The sequence below is a fragment of the Mya arenaria genome, chromosome 10, assembly GCF_026914265.1.
Source record: "Mya arenaria isolate MELC-2E11 chromosome 10, ASM2691426v1".
NCBI classification, from domain to species: Eukaryota; Metazoa; Mollusca; class Bivalvia; order Myida; family Myidae; genus Mya; species Mya arenaria.
Genome location: NC_069131.1, coordinates 50,445,716 through 50,467,939, shown reverse-complemented (window position 1 = coordinate 50,467,939; position 22,224 = coordinate 50,445,716). Strand labels below are relative to the sequence as shown.

The 22,224-nt window shown below is 35.3% G+C and overlaps 1 protein-coding gene across 1 annotated transcript; it reads left to right on the top strand.

The window, feature by feature from the left end:
* Nucleotides 1-4,117: 4,117 nt before the first annotated feature.
* LOC128206948 (platelet endothelial aggregation receptor 1-like) lies at nucleotides 4,118-6,277 on the top strand. The gene is made up of 4 exons (XM_052909693.1): nucleotides 4,118-4,976; nucleotides 5,117-5,231; nucleotides 5,389-5,462; nucleotides 5,686-6,277. The coding sequence occupies exons 1-4, from the start codon at nucleotides 4,175-4,177 to the stop codon at nucleotides 5,850-5,852; spliced, it is 1,158 nt and encodes a 385-aa protein (XP_052765653.1). The 5' UTR covers nucleotides 4,118-4,174; the 3' UTR covers nucleotides 5,853-6,277.
* The last annotated feature ends 15,947 nt before the right edge of the window (nucleotides 6,278-22,224 follow it).

The following is a 22,224-nucleotide window of genomic DNA, read 5'->3' as shown; positions in this document are numbered from 1 at the left end:
TGAAATTAGGTGTGTTTATTAAGGATTCTAAGGTCCGCCTGTCCGCCTTGAAACGGCCAGAAAAATGTTAATTAACTTATCCTTCCGGATGTAAACACAGTAGGTAAAATGAAATGTGTTAATGTGGTACATATATTCCCATCCACCGTCAAGTTTTTAACAAAATTACAGGAACAACTACACTACATAGACAACCCATATAGCCAACAACAGGTATATGAATCATATTATTGACAAAATCATGAGTAAATATTTAAAAGAAGCAACAAGGAAACGACTTGGTAAATTAAATTATAAAGTAAACCATCCTGTTTAAATGCGAAGGAACAGTGCCTTGACCTAACACACAGTAAAGCCACTTGGAACTATACGAACATAAACACAATTTAAATTTAATACTTAATAATCTCTTTCAAAAAATAGTTTATAAATTTTACAATAACAAAATGACGTCTTCATTCTTATACTTTAGATATAACATGAATGTGTATGAATATGTGAAGAAAGAAATATCATATCATACTTAAAAAAGAAACATCTCGAAAAATCTTTAAGTTTATAAAAGGTCGAGGAAAAAAAACGTAGCATACAAGCGTAAACACAAACATCTCGAAACATCGTTCAGATTATAAAAAGCCATGATTAAGTTCTGATTTTATAATAAATAAGTAGACGTTTGTTTAACCTACATATTTGCATCAGGCGATGTGGTGAGGTGGAGATGATCATATTACAACTATATGAAAATTTTAAAACTACGTACACTCACTAAGGCTTTAAAACCTTTGTAAAGATAGTTAAGGTTTAAATATTTTCTTCCTGTTTTGATTACTCATTTTGTTTTCGCGATCTTGTTGTGAATGGAGTGATAAGATTCACAAAACAAAAGTGGAATTAGCTGAACAAAGGAGAATTTAGTTTAAATATAACCTGAATTTCAGTTAAATGCAAACGTTAACATCTGTGTTCCTTACATTTAGTGTGTGTATAAATAAACTGAAGGGATATTACTTTTATATTGAATTCAAACAGGAGAACATAATGCAGGTATATACAAATTAATTGTTGCTAAGTCTCTTCTCTATTTACATAAGACGCTTGATACAGAGTAATAACAAAGCTGATCACCATTAAGACACCATTAATAACTCATAAAAACTATTACAATTGCTTTTTCCACTGTACTATGACTTAAACTTCTGCAACACACCAAGACACACTAAGAAGCGTCCGGAATAATTTATTACAATAAAAAACACCGATTCATATTAAAACATTTTTCTTTATGTCCAACAATGACGAATATTTCATTTCATTATTCTACAAATAATATCCATACCTTACCATAAATGTTTGTATATACTTCTGTATGTATGTTTTTCAATGTATTAAACAGACTAATCTTAGACGTCCGCCCTATCATTGTGAAAGGCCTGTTACTAATTATACAGTGAACAAGAGCATGTATTCCAGGTAAACACCCATCTGAGACGATAGGTTTGTCCCATCATTATGAAAAGCCTGATACATAGTAAACTAACTATCAGCCACTAGGACCTATACAGTCATATAAGTAGACCGACACTCAATCATTAGGAACTATACAGCGGCATTAGCAAACAGAAGCTCAGTCGCAAGGACCTATACAGTCATATAAGTAGACCGACACCCAGTCATTAGGAACTATACAACAGCATTAGTAAGCAGACGCTCAGTCACAAAGACATATACAGTAGAATAAGTAAACAGACGCTTAGGTACTAGGACCTATACAGTGGTGAAAGTAAACCGACACTCAGTCATAAGGAACCATACAACAACATTAGTAAACAGACGCTCAGTCACAAGGACCTATACAGTAGAATAAGTAAACAGACGTTTAGTTACTAGGACCTATACAGTGGTAAAAGTAAACCGACACTCAGTCACAATAACCTATAAATTATAATAAGTATAAAGGCGCTTAGCCACTAGGACCCATACAGTGGTATAAGTAAAGAGACACTTAGCCACTTGGACCTATACAGCGGCATAAGTAAACTGTCACTTAGCCACTTGGACCAATACAGCCAACTTAGTAAACTGACACTCAGCCACTTAAGCGTATACAGCTGAATTAGTCAACGATCAGCCATTACGAACTATACAGCGGATTGAATAAACAGACACCTAGCCACGTGGAACTATACGGTGACATAAGCTAACAGACGCTCAGTCACTAGGACCTTTACAGCAGCATAATCAAACAGACACTAAGCTTCCATGAACTATACAGGGCCATAAGAAAACTGACACTCAACCACCTTATTTTGTGTTTTTGTGATTGTATTCATAAATGCATAGAATTACTCAGACTCCTTCACTTCAACATTTTATATTAATGTTTTATATTTATTCATACAGACTCATCTAAGGCGATACGCCCGTCCGATCATTATGAAAGGCTTGGTACTAATGATATTGTGGACAAGAGCATGTACACCAGGTAAAAACTATTATACAACTAATACAAGGTATTTGATAACGTACAATTTATTTTAAGATAATAAAAACACGACATACGTTTTATTTAGAACTCAGCCTATAAAGCTTCATATATAAATATGATAGCTAACCACCCGTGTACACATGCGCAATGATTGGCAACAATACAATTCAATTTCAATTAATATAAGTAAGACGTTCGACAATGTAAAGTGTTTATAACAACGACAACAGTTCTTGTTACAACGTATAATTCGGTGATCCTGTAATTGAACAATAAAGCATTATAAATGCATTCCATAATCCTACGAAAATTTAACTGAAGTACTTTAGTATATCCCTTATTCTCGCTTACAAGCCAGTTGCGATATTACCGCATTTCTATATCGTGTGACCATACAGTAAAGTGCATATTAAACAAAATTACTGTAAAAGTCACTCATCAACTTTATTGATATTTTATAAAACGTTTTTCTTTTAGTAAAGGTAACATTCTTGAGTTTCATTATGAAATGCATAACCGTCCCACTCCCGTCAGAAATAATAGCGTAGCACTGAGTTCAATGTCTATCAGCCATATTTCAAGTCATGATACCATGTAGTATAAAATAAATAAATGACCATTTTCGTCGCGTTAAGTGCTTTCAACGGTAATCATTATGTAAAAAATATTTTTTTCACTTTTTGTCGTTTTCCAGTGACTGTGATTTTAGACGGGGAGGTGGTGGACTGTAGTGCTGACTGTGTGTGCTGTAAAGGAGGAATTTCTGAGTGTAGGGCTGATAACTATTGTTATGTCGGGTGTGTTGATACAATATATGGTCATAGATGTCACAACTATTGTCCTGGAAACTGCTATACGTGTGATTTTACATTTGGTAAACCATGCTACACCTGTAAGGACACATATTATGACAAAGACAGTTTCTGTAGCAAGGACTGTTCATTCGGGTGTACTAATGGTACATGCAATGATGACGGAACTTGTAGCACGTGTACACCCAATTTTGAAGGGAATAAATGTGACAATTGCATACAAGGAAAATATGGCCAAGATTGTTCAACTGATTGCGATCATCAGAACTGCAAATGTTCTAATGGATCCGACTGTATTTCTTGTAAATTGGGGTTTTATGACCGGGCAACATTCTGTCAAGCACCTTGCTCTACTGGATGTCAGAACGGCGTTTGTAATGATGATGGTAGTTGCCAATGCCGTAATCAATTCATTACAGGCTCCTCTTGTATGAGTTGTTCTGCTGGATATCATGGAGAAGACTGCGACATGACTTGTCCTATTAAATGTAGTGGTGGTGTTTGTATGAAGAATGGTACATGCAAACAATGCACTCCCGGATACTATGGGGAATATTGCAATATAACATGTTCCGCCGGATGCAGTGATGAGGATTGCATAACAGATGGGACATGCATCTGCAAAAAGAACTTTACCGGTACAAAATGTGAACGATGTGAAGAAGGAACATACGGACTCGATTGCCAGAAAGTATGCAGTATCGGCTGTTATAGGTCATCATGCGCCAAGAATGACGGGTTCTGCGAATGCCGTCCGAATTTTACGGGAAATAATTGCGATACCTGTAAAAACGGACTGTATGGAATGTTATGAGACTTACACTGTTCAGATACATGTGTCGGTGGGACGTTTTCTAGATCTGATGGATCATGCATGATGGGTTGTATCGATGGATATTCAGGTTACAATTGCACAGATTCTTGCAATTCAAACTGCACAACATGTCAACAATATGATAAATCGTACTGCACGTCCTGCTATAATGAATATATCGGATCATCATGCAGATGTCCCCCGAACTGCGCTTGTGATGAAGTCAGTGATCAATGCACTTCTTGTGAAAATATGTACTCGAACCCAGGATACAAATGTCAATGTCATACAAAGTTCTGCATAATGAATGACTGCAAAGTCTGTATTAATAGAACATACTATGTTCACGAGGGCCTTAACAGTTGTTGTCCGTGCCCTACTGCCTGTAAAGACGCAATTTGTTCTTCTCAATACCAATGTTTAAATGGGTGTGTAGATGGTTTACATGTTAACGATTGTTCCAAGAAGTGTGCAGACATTAATATAATGTGCCTAAGTTGCTCGCAGGATACAGGGAGTTGCACCCGCTGCGATGAGTGGTTTTATCCCGATTCAAATGGCAATTGTGTTGCCTGTAGTGCAACATGCACCGATAGTAAATGTGAAGGAGGCAGTGGTCGATGTATTGCAGGCTGCATTGACGGATATGGGGGAAACCAATGTGAGGACAGATGTGATATCCTTTGCAGGACGTGTGACAGAATGACTGGTGAATGTAATGGTTGTATTCATCCATCTTTGTATGGACCATACTGTAATTTATCATGCAGCTCCACTTGTATTAATTCTGAATGCGACATGATTGGTGAATGTGCGATCGGTTGTACAGAGGGCTATACAGGATTGACATGCACACAGCAAGGTACGTGGTCAATGACATTAGCTTTGCATGTTCAAGCAATACAGCATGCATATAAACAAACCCGATGTTTCATAAACAATATTTCATAAACTGTATGTGCCTATCTAATTTTCTACAACCAATTTTATAAATATTTTAAGTTACAACTGCTCCTTCTGTAGTCACGGTTGGACTAACTGCAGGGGTAGGGGTTATCGGACTTGCTGTTGGAGGACTTGTTGCTGCATCGCTTACTGTGTACATTCTCAAAAGAAGGTACTGCTATGTGCGGCTGGTATAACTGGTTAAATTAGTCATTTAATAGACACAGGAGTGTTATTAAAATCCAGTGTTTTCAACCATTATTGCATTAAACATTATACATTAAAAAGGTGTATGCTGTGATTCATAAGCGACACAATGTTCTTAATAGGCGGAGAGGGAAGAAACCCAAGGTTGCGGAACTTGGAGGACAAAGACCGTTAGAAACTGGTAATTCGAGTATAGGTAATAAGGAAATTTTAAGAGGTTACTCAAACTGCGTTTATGAAGCGTATTTTAGGAATAAAGATTAAATAGTATTAGTTCAAAGTTGATATAAAAAGTAAATGTTATACCTTAATGCTTTGAAAACTCATAGCATAAACTTTCCAATTTTTTTTTATTTGTTTATATTTATCAACTAAATATTATCTGTCTGGCTGTTTCAAAATATCGTTATGTTTTGTAGACAGCCATAATTTGTACGATCAATTAAACAAGAAACAAATATGTACACCACAAGATAGACAACAATATGAAATGATCCAGTCTTCCACAGTTGATAACAAACAAAATGGAGAAGAAGAGAGGGATTACGAGTTTGCTGGTGATAACGAATATTACAACGAATGTTAAAGTGTGTAAAAGTGATTTAAACGTTACATTTAATAAAGTATTGCAAATGATTTATATAAACAGTGTGGTATTTACCTTTCTATCAAATTATTTCTATATTAACCTTTTACCCCTAAGACATTTAATGTTTAATTTGTTCTGCAACAAAATAACTACTTGTTTTCGTTTATGTGTCATTATTATACATTATTAAAACATCACATGTGTCTTAAAGATGCACTAGTATTCCCGAATAGGATTTAACACATTCAATACAATTGTTTTTATGTACCAAAAGGATGAACAAATCTTGAAAACAATGATGCTTATGAAGGATACCGAGTTCAATGTAAAGGAAATGTCCAGAAAATACCGTTGATATCTTATGAGACCATAGAAGACCATAGAATATCGCACTAACTATTTTAGGATTCACCAATCATTTTTTTTTTCGTTTACAGTGTCGCGTAACGCCAACGCTCACTTAGCTTTCGTGATAGTTCGTTCAGTAACCAACCAACAACTGTTCAAGTGTTCTAAGTCTTTATTGTTCCACGTTCTTTCTAAGTATAATAATCAGTATATAATACAGCATGACATTTAAGGTAATCCCACATCCTAACTGCCGTCCATTAAGGACCCAAGGCCGCGTTGCTTGCCGTGCCTAAGCCAACTCTGTTTTCACATCCCAAATCATCTCTTTTATACTAATTTGTACTAATTTGTTGTCTACCTATGACAGCTTTACAACCACAGGAATACACGTTTTTGTAATTAACATGACCATTTTGTACATTTGTACCAGGTCGGCTGTCAACCATCTTCATATTCAAATGACAATCAAATATGCCCTACATTACTAAACATGCAGTATGTAGACACATATCCATTTAATCAAATCTTAATTATATCTTAATTATAACGTATTACGTCACATTCTATAGTATTAAACTCTGTTACGTGACATTCGTCCCTTTTTTATCAAGATTTTTAAGAAAATCTTTGCGTCAACCCCAAACAATGGTTATAATTGAATAGATAAATAAAATCGTAAGAAACTATGTTTCTCAACCCCAAACAGGTAAATTAAAAAAAGTAATTCTGACAAAAAAAAATACGCAAAAGAAAATCTGTGCCTAAATCTCAAACAATGATATCAAATTGTATTTCCGACAAAAAACACGCAAAAGAAAATCTGTGCCTAAATCCCAAACAATGATATCAAATTGTATAGATACCGTCCCTTTTTAATGCAAGATTTTCTTTTCGTAAGCAATAGAAAGTAAACTGACACGTTATTTGTCAAAATGTCTGACATAATATAGACTAATTGGTAATTAGCCCTCAGGTAATTAATAAACATAGTTAACAATTAGAAAATAACACTGCAGATTGAGTACAAGTAATTAACACTGACAGTACTGTTGTCAAATTTGGTAATTAGTCAATGTTTTATGTAGCGCTGTTTTTCATGTTATCATTCTGAAGACAGGGAATCATCGTTGTTGTTGTTGCTGCTGCCGTGTTGTTGTAGATGTAGAGTTTATAGCCAAGGGGTTGTTTGATTGTAGAATGTCCCCACCGACTCGAAATGTTCTGCCATTATACGACTGCTAATTCCGGAAGTGTACTTAGATAGATCTGTGCAAGTGTTCATGTTATTGAAGATGCTAACGATCTGAAGTTGGTGTTGTCCATCACACAGGAATCATCACGGTCCTAAAGACTTAATCATGTGACGTCAAGCTGAACACAGGTCATACGAGAATGTGTGCTTAGCTCCTCTGGATATTCCGAAGTGTTACCAATTGGTTAGCACATCACATACGCAATACCAGAATATAGTTCGATCCTTTATGAAACACCGATGACCACTTAACACAATATCGCCACTAGGTATATTATCTCGATATCCGCTGAAGAATAATGTTGATATTAACTGTTCGTATCACGTGACATATTACCTGTACTTTTACCTTTCATTGACTTAGGTGTTGCTATTACCATGAAATTTTGTGTTGATATTTTCAAGCAGGCTTATATTTTGAAGGTGGCCCCATTTATAATTAATTACTGTATCTGTGCGTAAGTGTTCGTATGTTTGATTTAATGAATGTTTGACCTAAGTTGGGTTTTTTTGTGAAACGTTTTGTTTTTCATGAACAACATTTTATTTTATTAAGAACCTTTTTTAGGCAATATTTTACAAAGCTTATATGTTAGCTTTACCACACTAAAACAACCATTTATTCAACATGTGCATTACTTCCGTTCTGTCCTGCTTATCAGCAGATATCTAACAGATATTTCGAACAAGATTGAAGATTCGGTATGTTTATCATTTGACAACTTTTAATCTCATAATTATTCCATTATTTTAAGAAAACTAATACATAAGTGATTCAATTAATTTATTAAATTACTCACACCCTAATGTGACTTCACAGGAGTCCAACAATTTTGTTGAAATTCAATATCTTGAACTTATCATCTCCAATCACTTTTAAGAAACCTGGTCTTTCTTGACCACTATCTTTGTTTATCTTTGTACAACTTTGTACCTCTTCATAGTTATAAGAAAGCTAAACTCTAGCTTAACATGTTACCATCATGCTTATCATCGGATAACTTACAACTTTATAATTGATTCATTAGTTTTACCAAACTAATCTGTGAGTTACTTACATAATTTAATTAGATTACTTACTACCTAACAAACAATTTAATTAGTGATTTCGAAATTGAAAATTACTTGCCGTATTCAGGTGATACCATTTATTTAATGACATCTAAAAAAAAATACTTTCTATTTTGCATGCTTTCTCTCTCAGACCTTATTATGATCCAAACAATGATTTATTTATATGATTTTTAAAACTTTAAAACCATCACCAATTTACTCAATATTATATAAAATGATATATTGACAAAATACTACAATTATGTACACGACTATAAACTTACTTAATTTTAATGATTTCATATCATTAATGTCAAGTTAATTACAGGTAACATTGAAATCAATTACCTATCTGATTTATTTGACAATTACTTACAGTTACATGACAACTGAACTAATAAAGCCCACCATTTTTCTCCTTCTTCGACATAAAAACATCACATTTTGTACTATCTTTAGTGTTTGCACTAAACCCTGAGTTTAAGTCATTATTTTTTGTATTTATGCAACTTTCATTAATGTTAGACCTGCTAAATAAGTTTACTCAAATTCTTTTAATTACATTTCTTTCCATGTTAATTATTCAATTAATGTCCTTAAATGACTTAGTTTTCTTTTTCATCTAGTTATTCAATAATGTACTTAAATGATTCTTCGTTTGCATTTAACAACGTTTTTTTCACACCTGTTTTACTTTTTTTATCGAATTTCTCAATATTTTTATCTTTGTTACCTTAAATACTCATTCTTTAGTTTATTCTTATTTAAATCAAATGGTTTTATTGTACTTAATAATGTGGAACGTTGTTAAGTCAGAAATTAGATTACTTAGGGGTTCTTTCAAAAAAACAGCTTTGCTCTGATTGCATTTATTATCCAAAACTTTAAAATTTTGCCCTGTTAAATATCCCAAAATTATAGCAACACATGTCATATCTAGGCAAGAAATACAAAGTAATAAAACGTCACTAACTTTTGTCCCGTGGCCTGGTCGCGCTGCAATGTCCATAGTCACTCGAACCGCAGTTGTCATCATGTACCTTTTTCTTTTTCATATCAAATGTGATCCAATAGTCATAAGTACTTCGCCGTTGTGTTCCACGTCAACCCTGTTCTTGAATATCTTCGGTCAGCAGGCGCCAAACTTTTACGTGTCGCGTAACGCCAACGCTCACTTAGCTTTCGTGATAGTTCGTTCAGTAACCAACCAACAACTGTTCAAGTGTTCTAAGTCTTTATTGTTCCACGTTCTTTCTAAGTATAATAATCAGTATATAATACAGCATGACATTTAAGGTAATCCCACATCCTAACTGCCGTCCATTAAGGACCCAAGGCCGCGTTGCTTGCCGTGCCTAAGCCAACTCTGTTTTCACATCCCAAATCATCTCTTTTATACTAATTTGTACTAATTTGTTGTCTACCTATGACAGCTTTACAACCACAGGAATACACGTTTTTGTAATTAACATGACCATTTTGTACATTTGTACCAGGTCGGCTGTCAACCATCTTCATATTCAAATGACAATCAAATATGCCCTACATTACTAAACATGCAGTATGTAGACACATATCCATTTAATTAAATCTTAATTATATCTTAATTATAACGTATTACGTCACATTCTATAGTATTAAACTCTGTTACGTGACAACAGCTATTAAATACACGGTTATAATATTGTAAATATTATGTTCCATAAATGCATTATTTAAGTAGTTAAAGGTGTATCACTCAAAATTTATGTTTGTTTTATATGTAAATGTATTAATTTTGAATAAGAGTGTGACCTTAATCACACGCTAGGCGTGAATCTACATTCGAACTTATAAACAATATCGACTCATTCTCTTGCGTGCTGTTTCTTTTGTATTATTTTGCTGTTCATTCTATGTGTGGTGACTTTGTTCATATTCCTTGTGCATTGTTTGTGTTCCCCTCCTATTAATAACAGTTCGTTTAGATTAGTTTATATCATTATTTTATATTATAATCTTTGTTATTGTGTATAATAGGGAAAACAATAAAGTTAGTATACAGACTTCTCCCTTTTATCACAGAGTATGCGATTACGTGATCTATTGACCATGTTGTCTCTTTATTGGAAGCATCACACCCATTAAAACTGCCAGCGCGTTGCATTCCGGTCTCAAGTATAAAAACAATGATTTAATGTGCATTCATACTTAAATATTACCCTTATATGAAGTAAATTACCGTTCACTTTTGGAGGAGAAGAGATATTTAAGAAGCTTAAATTTCCGCAATACGCTTAAATTGAATACTCCGTTAGTTCAATACCGCTTTATACCTGTTGTCAATTTAGTTTAAATTTACGTCCTGTACCTGTGCTATATTTAACTTGTTTTAACTTTACGAATGAAGGTAAAAGCTGCTTCTGTTTTTATGAAATGTTATGGTATTCAACCATCATTGTGTATGAAAATTTACATTTTGTAACCCGTTTTCAGACATTTACACAGTCAATCAACTGCAATTGAATTAAACATTGCGTGTTAAAATGCATGTTCGCGTGTGTTAATGGGTAGAATTCTAACATGTTGATATAAAAATTTGATTATTAGGGCTAATACCTTCTTATAGTCGTAACAATCATTTTTTTAATAAAAAAAAATAATACGTATCGGACTCTAAATCAGAGGGTCCTGGGTTCGATCGCCGCTAGGAGTTCCATCGATAATAGTACTGGTTATAACCCAGGAATTGTATATGGATCTAAATCACAAGTCCACAGCAGACTTTCAAAACAGCACAAATGTTCCTCGCAAAAAGCTCTACAGAGATTATGTTACATGTTCCTGATCGTCAATGATCATTGCGGCGTAAGGTAAATCTTACCATTAACTTCACTCCTCCTACTTTGTTACATTATAACTCAATTGATACTACCGGAAAATCCAAAAAGTCAAAACATTAAACGAATACCCTGTATGTATAGACATGACGGACACTCGACGAGATAAACCAAGACATGACAGACACTGAACGAGATACACATCATGACATGAACCAAGACATGACAGACACTCGACGAGATACACATCATGACATGAACCAAGACATGACAGACACTTAACGAGATACACATCATGACATGAACCAAGACATGACAGACGCTGAACGAGATACACATCATGACATAAACCAAGACAAGACAAGCTCTTAACGAGATACACATCATGACATAGACCAAGACAAGACAGACACTTAAAGAGATACACATCATGACATAAACCAAGACACGACAGACACTTAACGAGATACACATCATGACATAGACCAGGACACGACAAATACTTAACGAGATACACATCATGACATAAAGCATGACATGACAGACACTTAACGAGATACACATCATGACATAAACCAAGACAAGACAGATACTTCACGAGATACACATCGTGACATAAACCAAGACAAGACAGACACTTACGAGATACACATCATGACATAAACCAAGACATGACAGACACTTAACGAGATACACATCGTGATATAAACCAAGACATGACAGACACTTAACGAGATACACATCATGACATAAACCAAGACATGACAGACACTTAACAAGATACACATCGTGATATAAACCAAGACTAGACAGACACTTAACGAGATACACATCGTGATATAAACCAAGACATGACAGACACTTAACGAGATACACATCATGACATAAACCAAGACATGACAGACACTTAACGAGATACACATCATGACATAAACCAAGACATGACAGACACTTAACGAGATACACATCATGACATAAACCAAGACACGACAGACACTTAACGAGATACACATCATGACATAAACCAAGACATGACAGACACTTAACGAGATACACATCGTGACATAAACCAAGACAAGACAGACACTTAACGAGATACACATGATGACTTAAACCAAGACAAGATATTCCACATTTGAACGTGGAAAAGCACATTCACTTGAGAAACGTACTCAGAATATGACCTCATCCAAATAAGTTCATAAACTTTGCTCGTTTATATAATGTATTGATCGTATGGCACTGTTATTGCAATGTCCAACATAGTACTGAATGTTAAGGCTGTCACTTGTTTGTCACAGATAAACAGACATTTTGTACTGAAATAGCGTATACAATGTAAATAAGGGATCAGCTAAATAGTCCGTAATGATTCACAAACGTGAAGGGAATATTGATTATGTTTTCCTTAAAACATACTATTTATGTGTTGATTTGAACTATATTTGAACGAAAAACGATTACAAGAAAGATTCCCAAAAAGTGCTGGTGTTTTAATGTGCTTGTATTAGCTTATCAAATTTGGAGAAAATTATACTAAAAGTCGATATATTGTTCAGTCAAGACCATACATAAACGGCAGTGATTCTTTGCAAGGAGTAAGAACCTTTTGTAATTTATACAATTCACTCGACATTTACGCGTTTGTCTGAGTGTATAATCTACTTGCACATGACGCTTTTTAATAGAAAAAATACGAAATAACTGCTAAACTTAAATAAATTGTAAACTATGTGGTACTTTAGTTAGTAAGTTTCACTGCATTCTACACATCGATGCCAAGCTTATGTCAGTTTTCGACAATTTTCTTCTTTTGTTTGCTATTTTATCATACGTGAGACAGCCCCTTTAATATGGAAATGACTTTTGTTTTGATGGATGCTTTGCTACTAAAGGCCAACAAATATCATATATCCGTGTAGCGGTAACTGTTATATGTGTGCACAAGCCTGCGTACCCTGTTCCACATGTAAGAAAACATTTAATGACTTGAGCAGTTATATTCATCGGAAAATAGACACATAGACTCACAAAAAATCAATGTCAAACGGACTTATTACATCACAATGCCTAACACTCACTCAACGGAATACGGACGCATAACAATACAAGGGCTAACATACACCCAACGGAAGACAGAAACATAACATCTCAAGGGCTTATAAACTTTCAATGGAAGACGAGCACATGACATCACATGGCTTTACACACACTAAACAGAATATTGACATATACATTCACTAACCTTAGGCCTAACACATACTTAACGAAAGACGGGCATATACCATCACATGGCCTAACACACACTTCCCGAAAAACGGGCATATACCATAGCATGACCTAACAAACTCTTAACGAAAGACGGGCATATACCATCACATGGCCTAACAAACACTTAACGAAAGACGGGCATATACCATCACATGACCTAACAAACACTTAACGGAAGACGGGCAGATACCATCACATAAACAAACAAGCACTTAACGGAAGACGGGCACATACCATCACATGGCCTAACACACACTTAACGGAAGACGGGCATATACCAACACATGACCTAACAAACACTTAACGGAAGACGGGCACATACCATCACATTTCTTTACAAACACTTAACGGAAGACGGGAACATACCTTAACATGGCCCAACAAACAATTAACGAAAGACGGGCATATATCATCACATGGTCTAACACACACTTAACGGAAGATGGGCACATACCATCACATGTCCTAACAAACACTAAACGAAAGACGGGCACATACCATCACATGGCCTAACAAACACTTAATGAAAGATGGGCATACACCATCACATGGCCTAACACACACTTAACGGAAGAGGGGCAGATACCATTACATGAACTAAGAAGCACTTAACGAAAGACGGGCACATACCATCACATGGCCTAACACACACTTAACGGAAGATGGGCACATACCATCACATGTCCTACCAAACACTAAACGAAAGACGGGCATATACCATCACATGGCCTAACAAACACTTAACGGAAGACGTGCAGATACCATCACATGAACTAACAAGCACTTTACGGAAGACGGGCACATACCATCACATAGTCTAACACACACTTAACGGAAGACGGGCATATACCATCACATGACCTAACAAACACTTAACGGAAGACGGGCACATAACATCACATTGCTTTACAAACACTTTACGGAAGACGGGAACATACCATAACATGGCCCAACAAACAATTAACGAAAGACGGGCATATACCATCACATGGCCTAACACACACTGAACGGAAAATGGGCACATACCATCACATGTCCTAACAAACACTTAACGGAAGACGGGCACATACCACCACATGGCCTAACAAACACTTAATGAAAGATGGGCATACACCATCACATGGCCTAACAAACACTAAACGGAAGACAGGCATATACTATCACAATACCTAACAAACATTTGACGGAAGACGGGCACTTAACAAAATAAGGCCTAACAAGCACTTTTTGGAAGACGGGCATTTGACATAACAAGGCCTAACAAACACTTATCAAATACTCAACAAAAGAATGGCACGTAAAATCAAAATGCCTAACTTACACTCAACGGAAGACAGACACATTACACACCAAGGCTTAACCGACACAGACGTACGACAATCACATCGCATTACAAGGTGTTGCAGACACTCAAGCAAAGACGGATTCATAACACCACTATCCCTTACATGCACTCAACGGAAGACAGATAATACAACCACAATGTATTACAAAGAGGCAACGGAGGAAGGACACATAACATCACAAGTCCTAAACGACACTCACCGGAAAACGAACACAATGCATCACAAACACCTAATGGAAGGTAGACATACAAATCATAACAGACGAAATACAAAAGACATGCACATAATATTACAATATTAAACCGACACTCGACGTAATACTATCACGAGAAATCAACGTTAGGTTGACCAATATCATCACAATACAAAAACCCATAATGAAAAAATATCGTTATAAAACATTTGCAGTTAAAGCCTCAAGAGGGTAAGAGAACAAAATAGTTTTTGGGGGGAAATTAAATCTGTAAACGGGTGGTAAATCTAAAAACCTTTCTTAACTGTTCTCTTTCAGTAATCTTTAGTTCAATAGTTTGACTATAACACCCTATGATCAAAATACAAGACAAGTTGAAACCAAAGCATGGAATGGTAATAAATAACGGATCGTTTTCTATTAATGTTAATATCAAGTTTTCAAATGTATGAAATTGAGATTAAGACATTTTCTTTTTAATCAAAATTATTAATGAGTCATTTAAGATGATATATGTACCTCCAAAATGATTGTGGTATTCCTAACATATACTCGTGGATATATCATACATCCTTCGATTTTGAACATCATTAACTAAACCAGGTAAATTAAAACGACTACGCTTTTATCTTACTTTTAGGAATAACAATACATAGCACAGCGTCTGTGAGTTCTGACAAAAACCAATGCGGCACCGAACTTTGTCGATTAGAACCGACTTGGAATGAGAACAGGGACGTCTCCAAATAATGAGGTCCCTAGAACACCGCTACGATGAAGCGCAATTATATTTTCTGTATAATCTCCTCTGTACGTTTCGGACGTGGCCAGAATCAGCGGGTTTTATTGTTAATGACCGTCAATGAAAAGTCTTAAAAATATCATGACTGCTATTCCAAATCGTTGTACTTCAGGGAGGTCTCTGTTTCGGGATGTACTTCATTTTATTAGATATGCTTTCAAAGTCGGTCGCATGTCTTCCGATTGAAGAAATGTTCATGTTAGCTGTCAAAAAGTGCGATCCCATTTATTTGTAATGCTTTAATCACTATTCTAAAGAAGGTGCAAAACGGATTTGCCTTTTTGGTTTTACGGCCAGTCCAGGGTTCGAACCTTGGATCTACTACATTAAAGCCAGAAGCTCTATCAACTAAGCTAACCGGCCCAGATAACTCACACAATCTCTATCTGATATGTGCAAGTCAGTACCGAGAATATAAATCCAACACAATATAATGTATGCAAATTTAAAGTAACAATATTAATGACAATTAATAATATTGGATAAAATAGAGTAAAGTATACGAATTACTGTTACATCATTAAAAGTGTTGGTTCGCCACAATGATAACGTTACGAGAATTGGAATGATAGTGTTCACACATTTTATTTCATCCCTCAACAACGAAGTATTGCATGTCTTTATATGAGACGTTAGTGGGCATTTGCAACATATTTTAAGCGAACATAGAGCTGAGTCTTTGTATCCCTTGAAGGATATGATTTGACCTATTTAGACTTTCTGATGTGCACTTTGACACCCTTGATTAGCCTGTTCTACGACTCATAGGTTGCCGAACATTTCGGATGATTCAAATACTACTTTTATCATTCTCGAAGTATAAATAACAATTGAATGCACTATTTGTATTAAATTCACTGTTGTTTTTTCCTGTATTTAAGTTGGGTGAAAATTACACTTCTAAATTCACTAGGATCAGACTTATTTGAAACAATTACAGTTCACATCATTCAAGCTGTAAACTTATCAACCTATGCCGATATAATCCATTTGTAAAGTCTAAATGCTTGTGTGTTGCTTTCTTAGCACTGTCACAAATCTAAAACAAACAACAAAACTGTAGTTGGAACCGATGTATGCTACCCTACATGATAGTAATTCGAAATATAAAGCAAACATTGTAAAATATAACTTTTCAAGTTTATTTTTTAGTGGCTGTTGTTGCTTTTTTAAATATATGGCGTAGCTGGTTGATGACAGAAGAACGATCATGAACACTTTACCATAAATCATTTTAAATAGAAGTACAGACTGGACAAAAAGCAGTCACATAATTATGCATCCCTCGCTATTATAAGTACAGACCCATCTTATTGTTTCATGAACATGCAGGTGAAGTAACTATGGATAGGTTTCATTCAAATCACTTCATCTATTTTTGTCTTATGGTTCGGACAATCAGCTTTCTTGCATACTGTAAAACTGAAAGCGGGAACAATTCAGCAATTAAAAAAGATATGATTTATATATTTCATGCAAATTGCACTTGTATATTCGTTGAAGTTCTTTAAATATAATGCGTGCAGTGTTAAGTGTTCACAATATATCCTTGGACATATAAAATATAATATAAATGACATCTAATAATACGTTTTTGACACCGAACAGTATGTGCTTGTAGTAAACAATAACGTTTGCTAAAGGGGTGATGGTTCTAAGCAGAGTCCTTCGCCAGAGTACATACATAGACATGTGAGATACTAGTGATAGGTAACCTCGTTTTCACTGCATTGCACAATGGGCTTTCAAATATAATTTCGAAGATATGTATTTTGTATTGATCTACAGTACACACGAAAAGCGCATGTGGAACTAAGATACTCTAGAAAGGTTTAGTAAAGGTACAACAGGATTGTGTGCCTTCCCAGAGCGAACTGGAAGTTGACGTGAAGTAACATCTGGGACTGAGTGTTTATGGAGTTCACCAACGATATGGCTGATGGTAAGAACGATTGCGCAATGTTATATTAATTGCAGTGAATATTAGGTCTATTCTGGCAGTTGATGAGACTGAGGCTGAGACTATATGTAGTTACATCTACAACAGACGATGGAAGCATGCCATTTCGGTATGGGAAAGTAAGCGAATGGTACATCGTAAAAACAACTCCTTAAACTGTTTTTGCAGCTTGTTGCTTTTTCAAATGATTGTGTTCCACATGAGTAACGTTGTCCTAAACTATAGCTGCGTATTCAATGAATGGTATGATATAAGATAAATACAATATTTTCCTGGGACCTATAATTAAGTGTGAATTCAAATTGCCTCAATATATTGGCTATGTTAATATTTTGTTAATACAGGCTTGAATTTCAGCGCAAAGCTTCCTTTTATTGCCGGTATAATTGCCCTGATTTGTTTTGGTTCAGCTTATGGGAATTAGAACAGCTTGTCATTGATCGCTTATATAAGGCGCGTGCAGGCCGGTAAGAAAATAGTTCATTTTCTGCGCGAGATCTGACCACCGTCAGCCAATGCAATAAAACGGGAAATATCTAAGGTACATGTACATTTTTACATCGCCACTTTCCATAAACAATTACCACAACTAGTTATGCTTGCGCCTTGTTAAGAGTTCAATATTTAACCGCATGTAACATTTCGAGACCAAACTTATGAAATACCTGCCAGCGGCTCACTCAAGTATAACAGATGTTAAATTCAAAATGTATCATGTATGCCCTGTCTCTACCGTATAAAGAATTTAAAAATATGTACCATTAGCATGTCATTGAAGATGTTTCAATCACTTAAATGGGGAAGTGTTCGGGGTTCGTGACATTGTGTAAGGCCAAAACTCTTGCCTTAACAATTGTCAAGTACTGCCTCATATTTGACTAAAACGAACATTGGCGTTCAGTCAGCAATACTATTGTTTGGCAATGCTTCTACATTTAGATGGCTGCTGTTAGGGGTGCGGGGACGCGTTTCGCACATAATGGCCATTGATCCTTAATGGAAGGTTTTGTCATACATAAAGAAACACAGACAAAATACATTTCAATATACAATGTTAAAGATCTGTGCATTTTGTTGATTCATCGTTAATTATTCCCCCTGATTCCTGAATTCTTAATATGAAATGTTTTAAAATAATACTTTATTACTGGTCCCTGGTTGTCATTCAACACAATTGAATAATATGTCATTTAAAAATAATTGCAAATGTTTTTCCAAACAATTGGATCATATGTCATTTATAAATAATTGTACATCGTTTTACACAAAATTGTGGCGGATCATTGGTCTAGTGGTCACTTGACAGTCAATCCAGGGGTCGCAGGTTTGATTACACGCCGCACCACCAAACAAATACTTATCGTTATCCGGGAGGGACATTAAATTGGGGTCCCGTGTGACAGTGCTATACACTAGTGCACGTTACTCAGGAGGGGTACCAGGCTGTGAGGTTGGTGACGGTTATTTTGGCTCTCAACTTTTCATTGTGTTTTCAATTTCTCTTTTTGAGTTTACGTTCTAAAATGACCAAAAACATGAACATACATTGAATTGTTTTCAATATTTGTCAACACGTAGATAATTTTAACTAGGAAAGCCTTTTGATCCAAGATTCATTGTTGCATTTTGAAAACATAAGTTGCCGATATCGGCCATTGTTGTTTACATTTTACCACAGTCCAGTGACCAAATATCGTCTCTCTATTGTCAATCATTCACGGTATAAACTAATTTCGTCGAGGAAAGCTTGTACGTCTAGCAGTATTTTGCAAAGTGGTATTATTTCCTTTTCGTAAGAATTATGTGAATTTAGTTATTGCCCGGTCTTTAGTGGTTACGTCTGCATTTCTTTGTATAAGGTTTACAATACTGAATTCATGTACTAGAATTAGACGCAAATATGTTTTTAACATAAATTAACAAAGAGAGCCAAAGCACACGAGACAGACTGGAAAGATGTGTTTATCTTAGTTTAATAAGTGCAATTTAATTAGTGCAAATATCAGTAAAATTGACAAAATTCAGCAAAGATTTGTTAAATTTGATAAACTTGACAAGTGTCCTAATAAACTTGACACACTAGACAAATTAGATGTTATCAAGAAGAGTGTCAATGGTCTGAACCTTAAGTTTTAAGACATGGAGCGAAGGCTCTGCGCTGTTGAAACGAATGGAATAGAGCGCAAACAAACTGCAGATGTCATCAGTACAGGATATGTTACACTAAAAGCAAAAGAAACTACTCACCAGAAGACATTGGATGAACATAATAAACAATGAATTCTCTCACATCTGAAAATGAAAACTTAAAAAGGTCACTCTATGATATCAGAGAGCTACAGACAGGACTAAAGGCCCAACTTCTTGACAGCAAGTGTAGATAGATGAGAGACAATTTAGTATTCACTAACATAGTGGAAGCCATTCAAACAGGTTCCACTGGTAAATTGTACGAAGACACTGAAACTGTTTTAATTGAGTTTTTGTCTTCATAATTAAATCTATACTCAATCAAATTTGAGCGTGTTCATAGAATGCCATCGAATCGCGATCCCCAGCGAAATACATCCCGTCCAATAGTTGCCAAATGCTCCTTTTTCAAGGAACGGGATGGAGTCCGTCGCTCCGGGTACATGTCTTAAGGGGACATCTTTTTGGTATAAGCAAACAATACCAAGAGGAGATTTAGATGAAGCGCGGCGAACTGTATCCCCTTTTGATGCATTTCCGGTGCCAGAAGAAAAAGCACACTGTATTTGTGCGTGACAGACTGTTTGTCGAAGGTAGGGAAGTAAGAGCCGAGGAAGTCGATACATCGCAGGACCGAAGGGAAAACAACGGACCGCCGACCGGAAGTTGCATTCGTGGCCGTATAGGCGCACGTTACCAACACCAACGTGGGAACCATACACAGCCCCTAAGAGGACGAGCCTACAATCTCGCACGCGGACGGCCGATTGACGCCGGGTTTGACCCCGAATCCACGCACCACTTTCATATTATTGTCTAAATGTTTGTGCTTCAAAACTAAATATCCCTAAATTAGTTCATCATATTAAATATGTCGATATATTTTTGAAACCCATTGTGACGTGTTTGATTTAATCAACATTGAGGATTATGATTGTTTTCATAATATTCGTTCCCCCCAAAACACTGAAAAAGTCTGGTGGAATAGCTATATTTATTAAAAAAGATATTTAAAATCATTTCTAGATCATACATACAGCTTGTCAGTATATTCAATGGTTTAAGCTTTCGAAATCTGTTTTCACATCTGATGAAGGCGTTATATTTGTTGCAGTGTATGTACCACCAGATAGATTTTTATACTGAATTAGAACAGTTTAATTGTTATAGCAAATATATAATACTGGTGGGCAATTTTAATGCTAGAACATCAAATTTAATTGATATCGATCAGCACATGTTGGATTATGTAAATATTGACACGTCGGATGTTTTTGATAGAAATTTGAGTGAAAAGCTTCAAACCAACAATATGAATTTAAACGTTGTTCTAAATATGACACTGTAAAATTGTCTAGGTACACAGCTGATTGACTTTTGTCGAACTAACGACCTTATTATTATCAATGGCAGAGCTTTCAATGACAAAAGTGATCATTATACATGCAAAGATATATCGGTTATTGACTATGTAATCAAATCGTGTGATTCGCTTACGTTTTTCCAAGATTTTAGTGTAAGTGAATATTGTCCCAATCTCTCTGATGTCCATTGTTGTCTCAATATCAATATGCATACTAAAGAAGATGCTATGGAGAATTTATCTAAGAGTGTTGGCAATCTAGATACAACTAAACTAGGTGAAATAGTAAATTCTGTTGAAATTGCCTTAGTAGAATCTGCCAGAGCCACATTTTGGGTGTATAAAACTTACCCTCTTAAAATTAAGAATACTAGTAGAAATAATGGATTATGGTTTAATAATGAATGTAGATCATCTAGAAATAAATTACGTACCTGTAAACGTAGATGTAGTCATATAAAGAACACTGATACAAAACATGATCTAGTCCATGCATCGAAAACATACAAGTCTATCATTCGAAATCTGTAGTAGCACACAAAAAAAGAAAGCATAGAAAAATCCGAAGAATGCGTAGTAAGTCTCGAAAAGATAATTGGAAATACATAAACAGTTTAAACATTAGAAATAAAACTGATGATGTTAACCTTGATGTATGTTTTGATTTCTTAATTAAAAGCTAATAACGTTGATGAAAATGAGCATGTTGAAGCTGAATTACCAAATGTGCGCACAGACCATAATCTTAACAATGAAATTACAATTGATG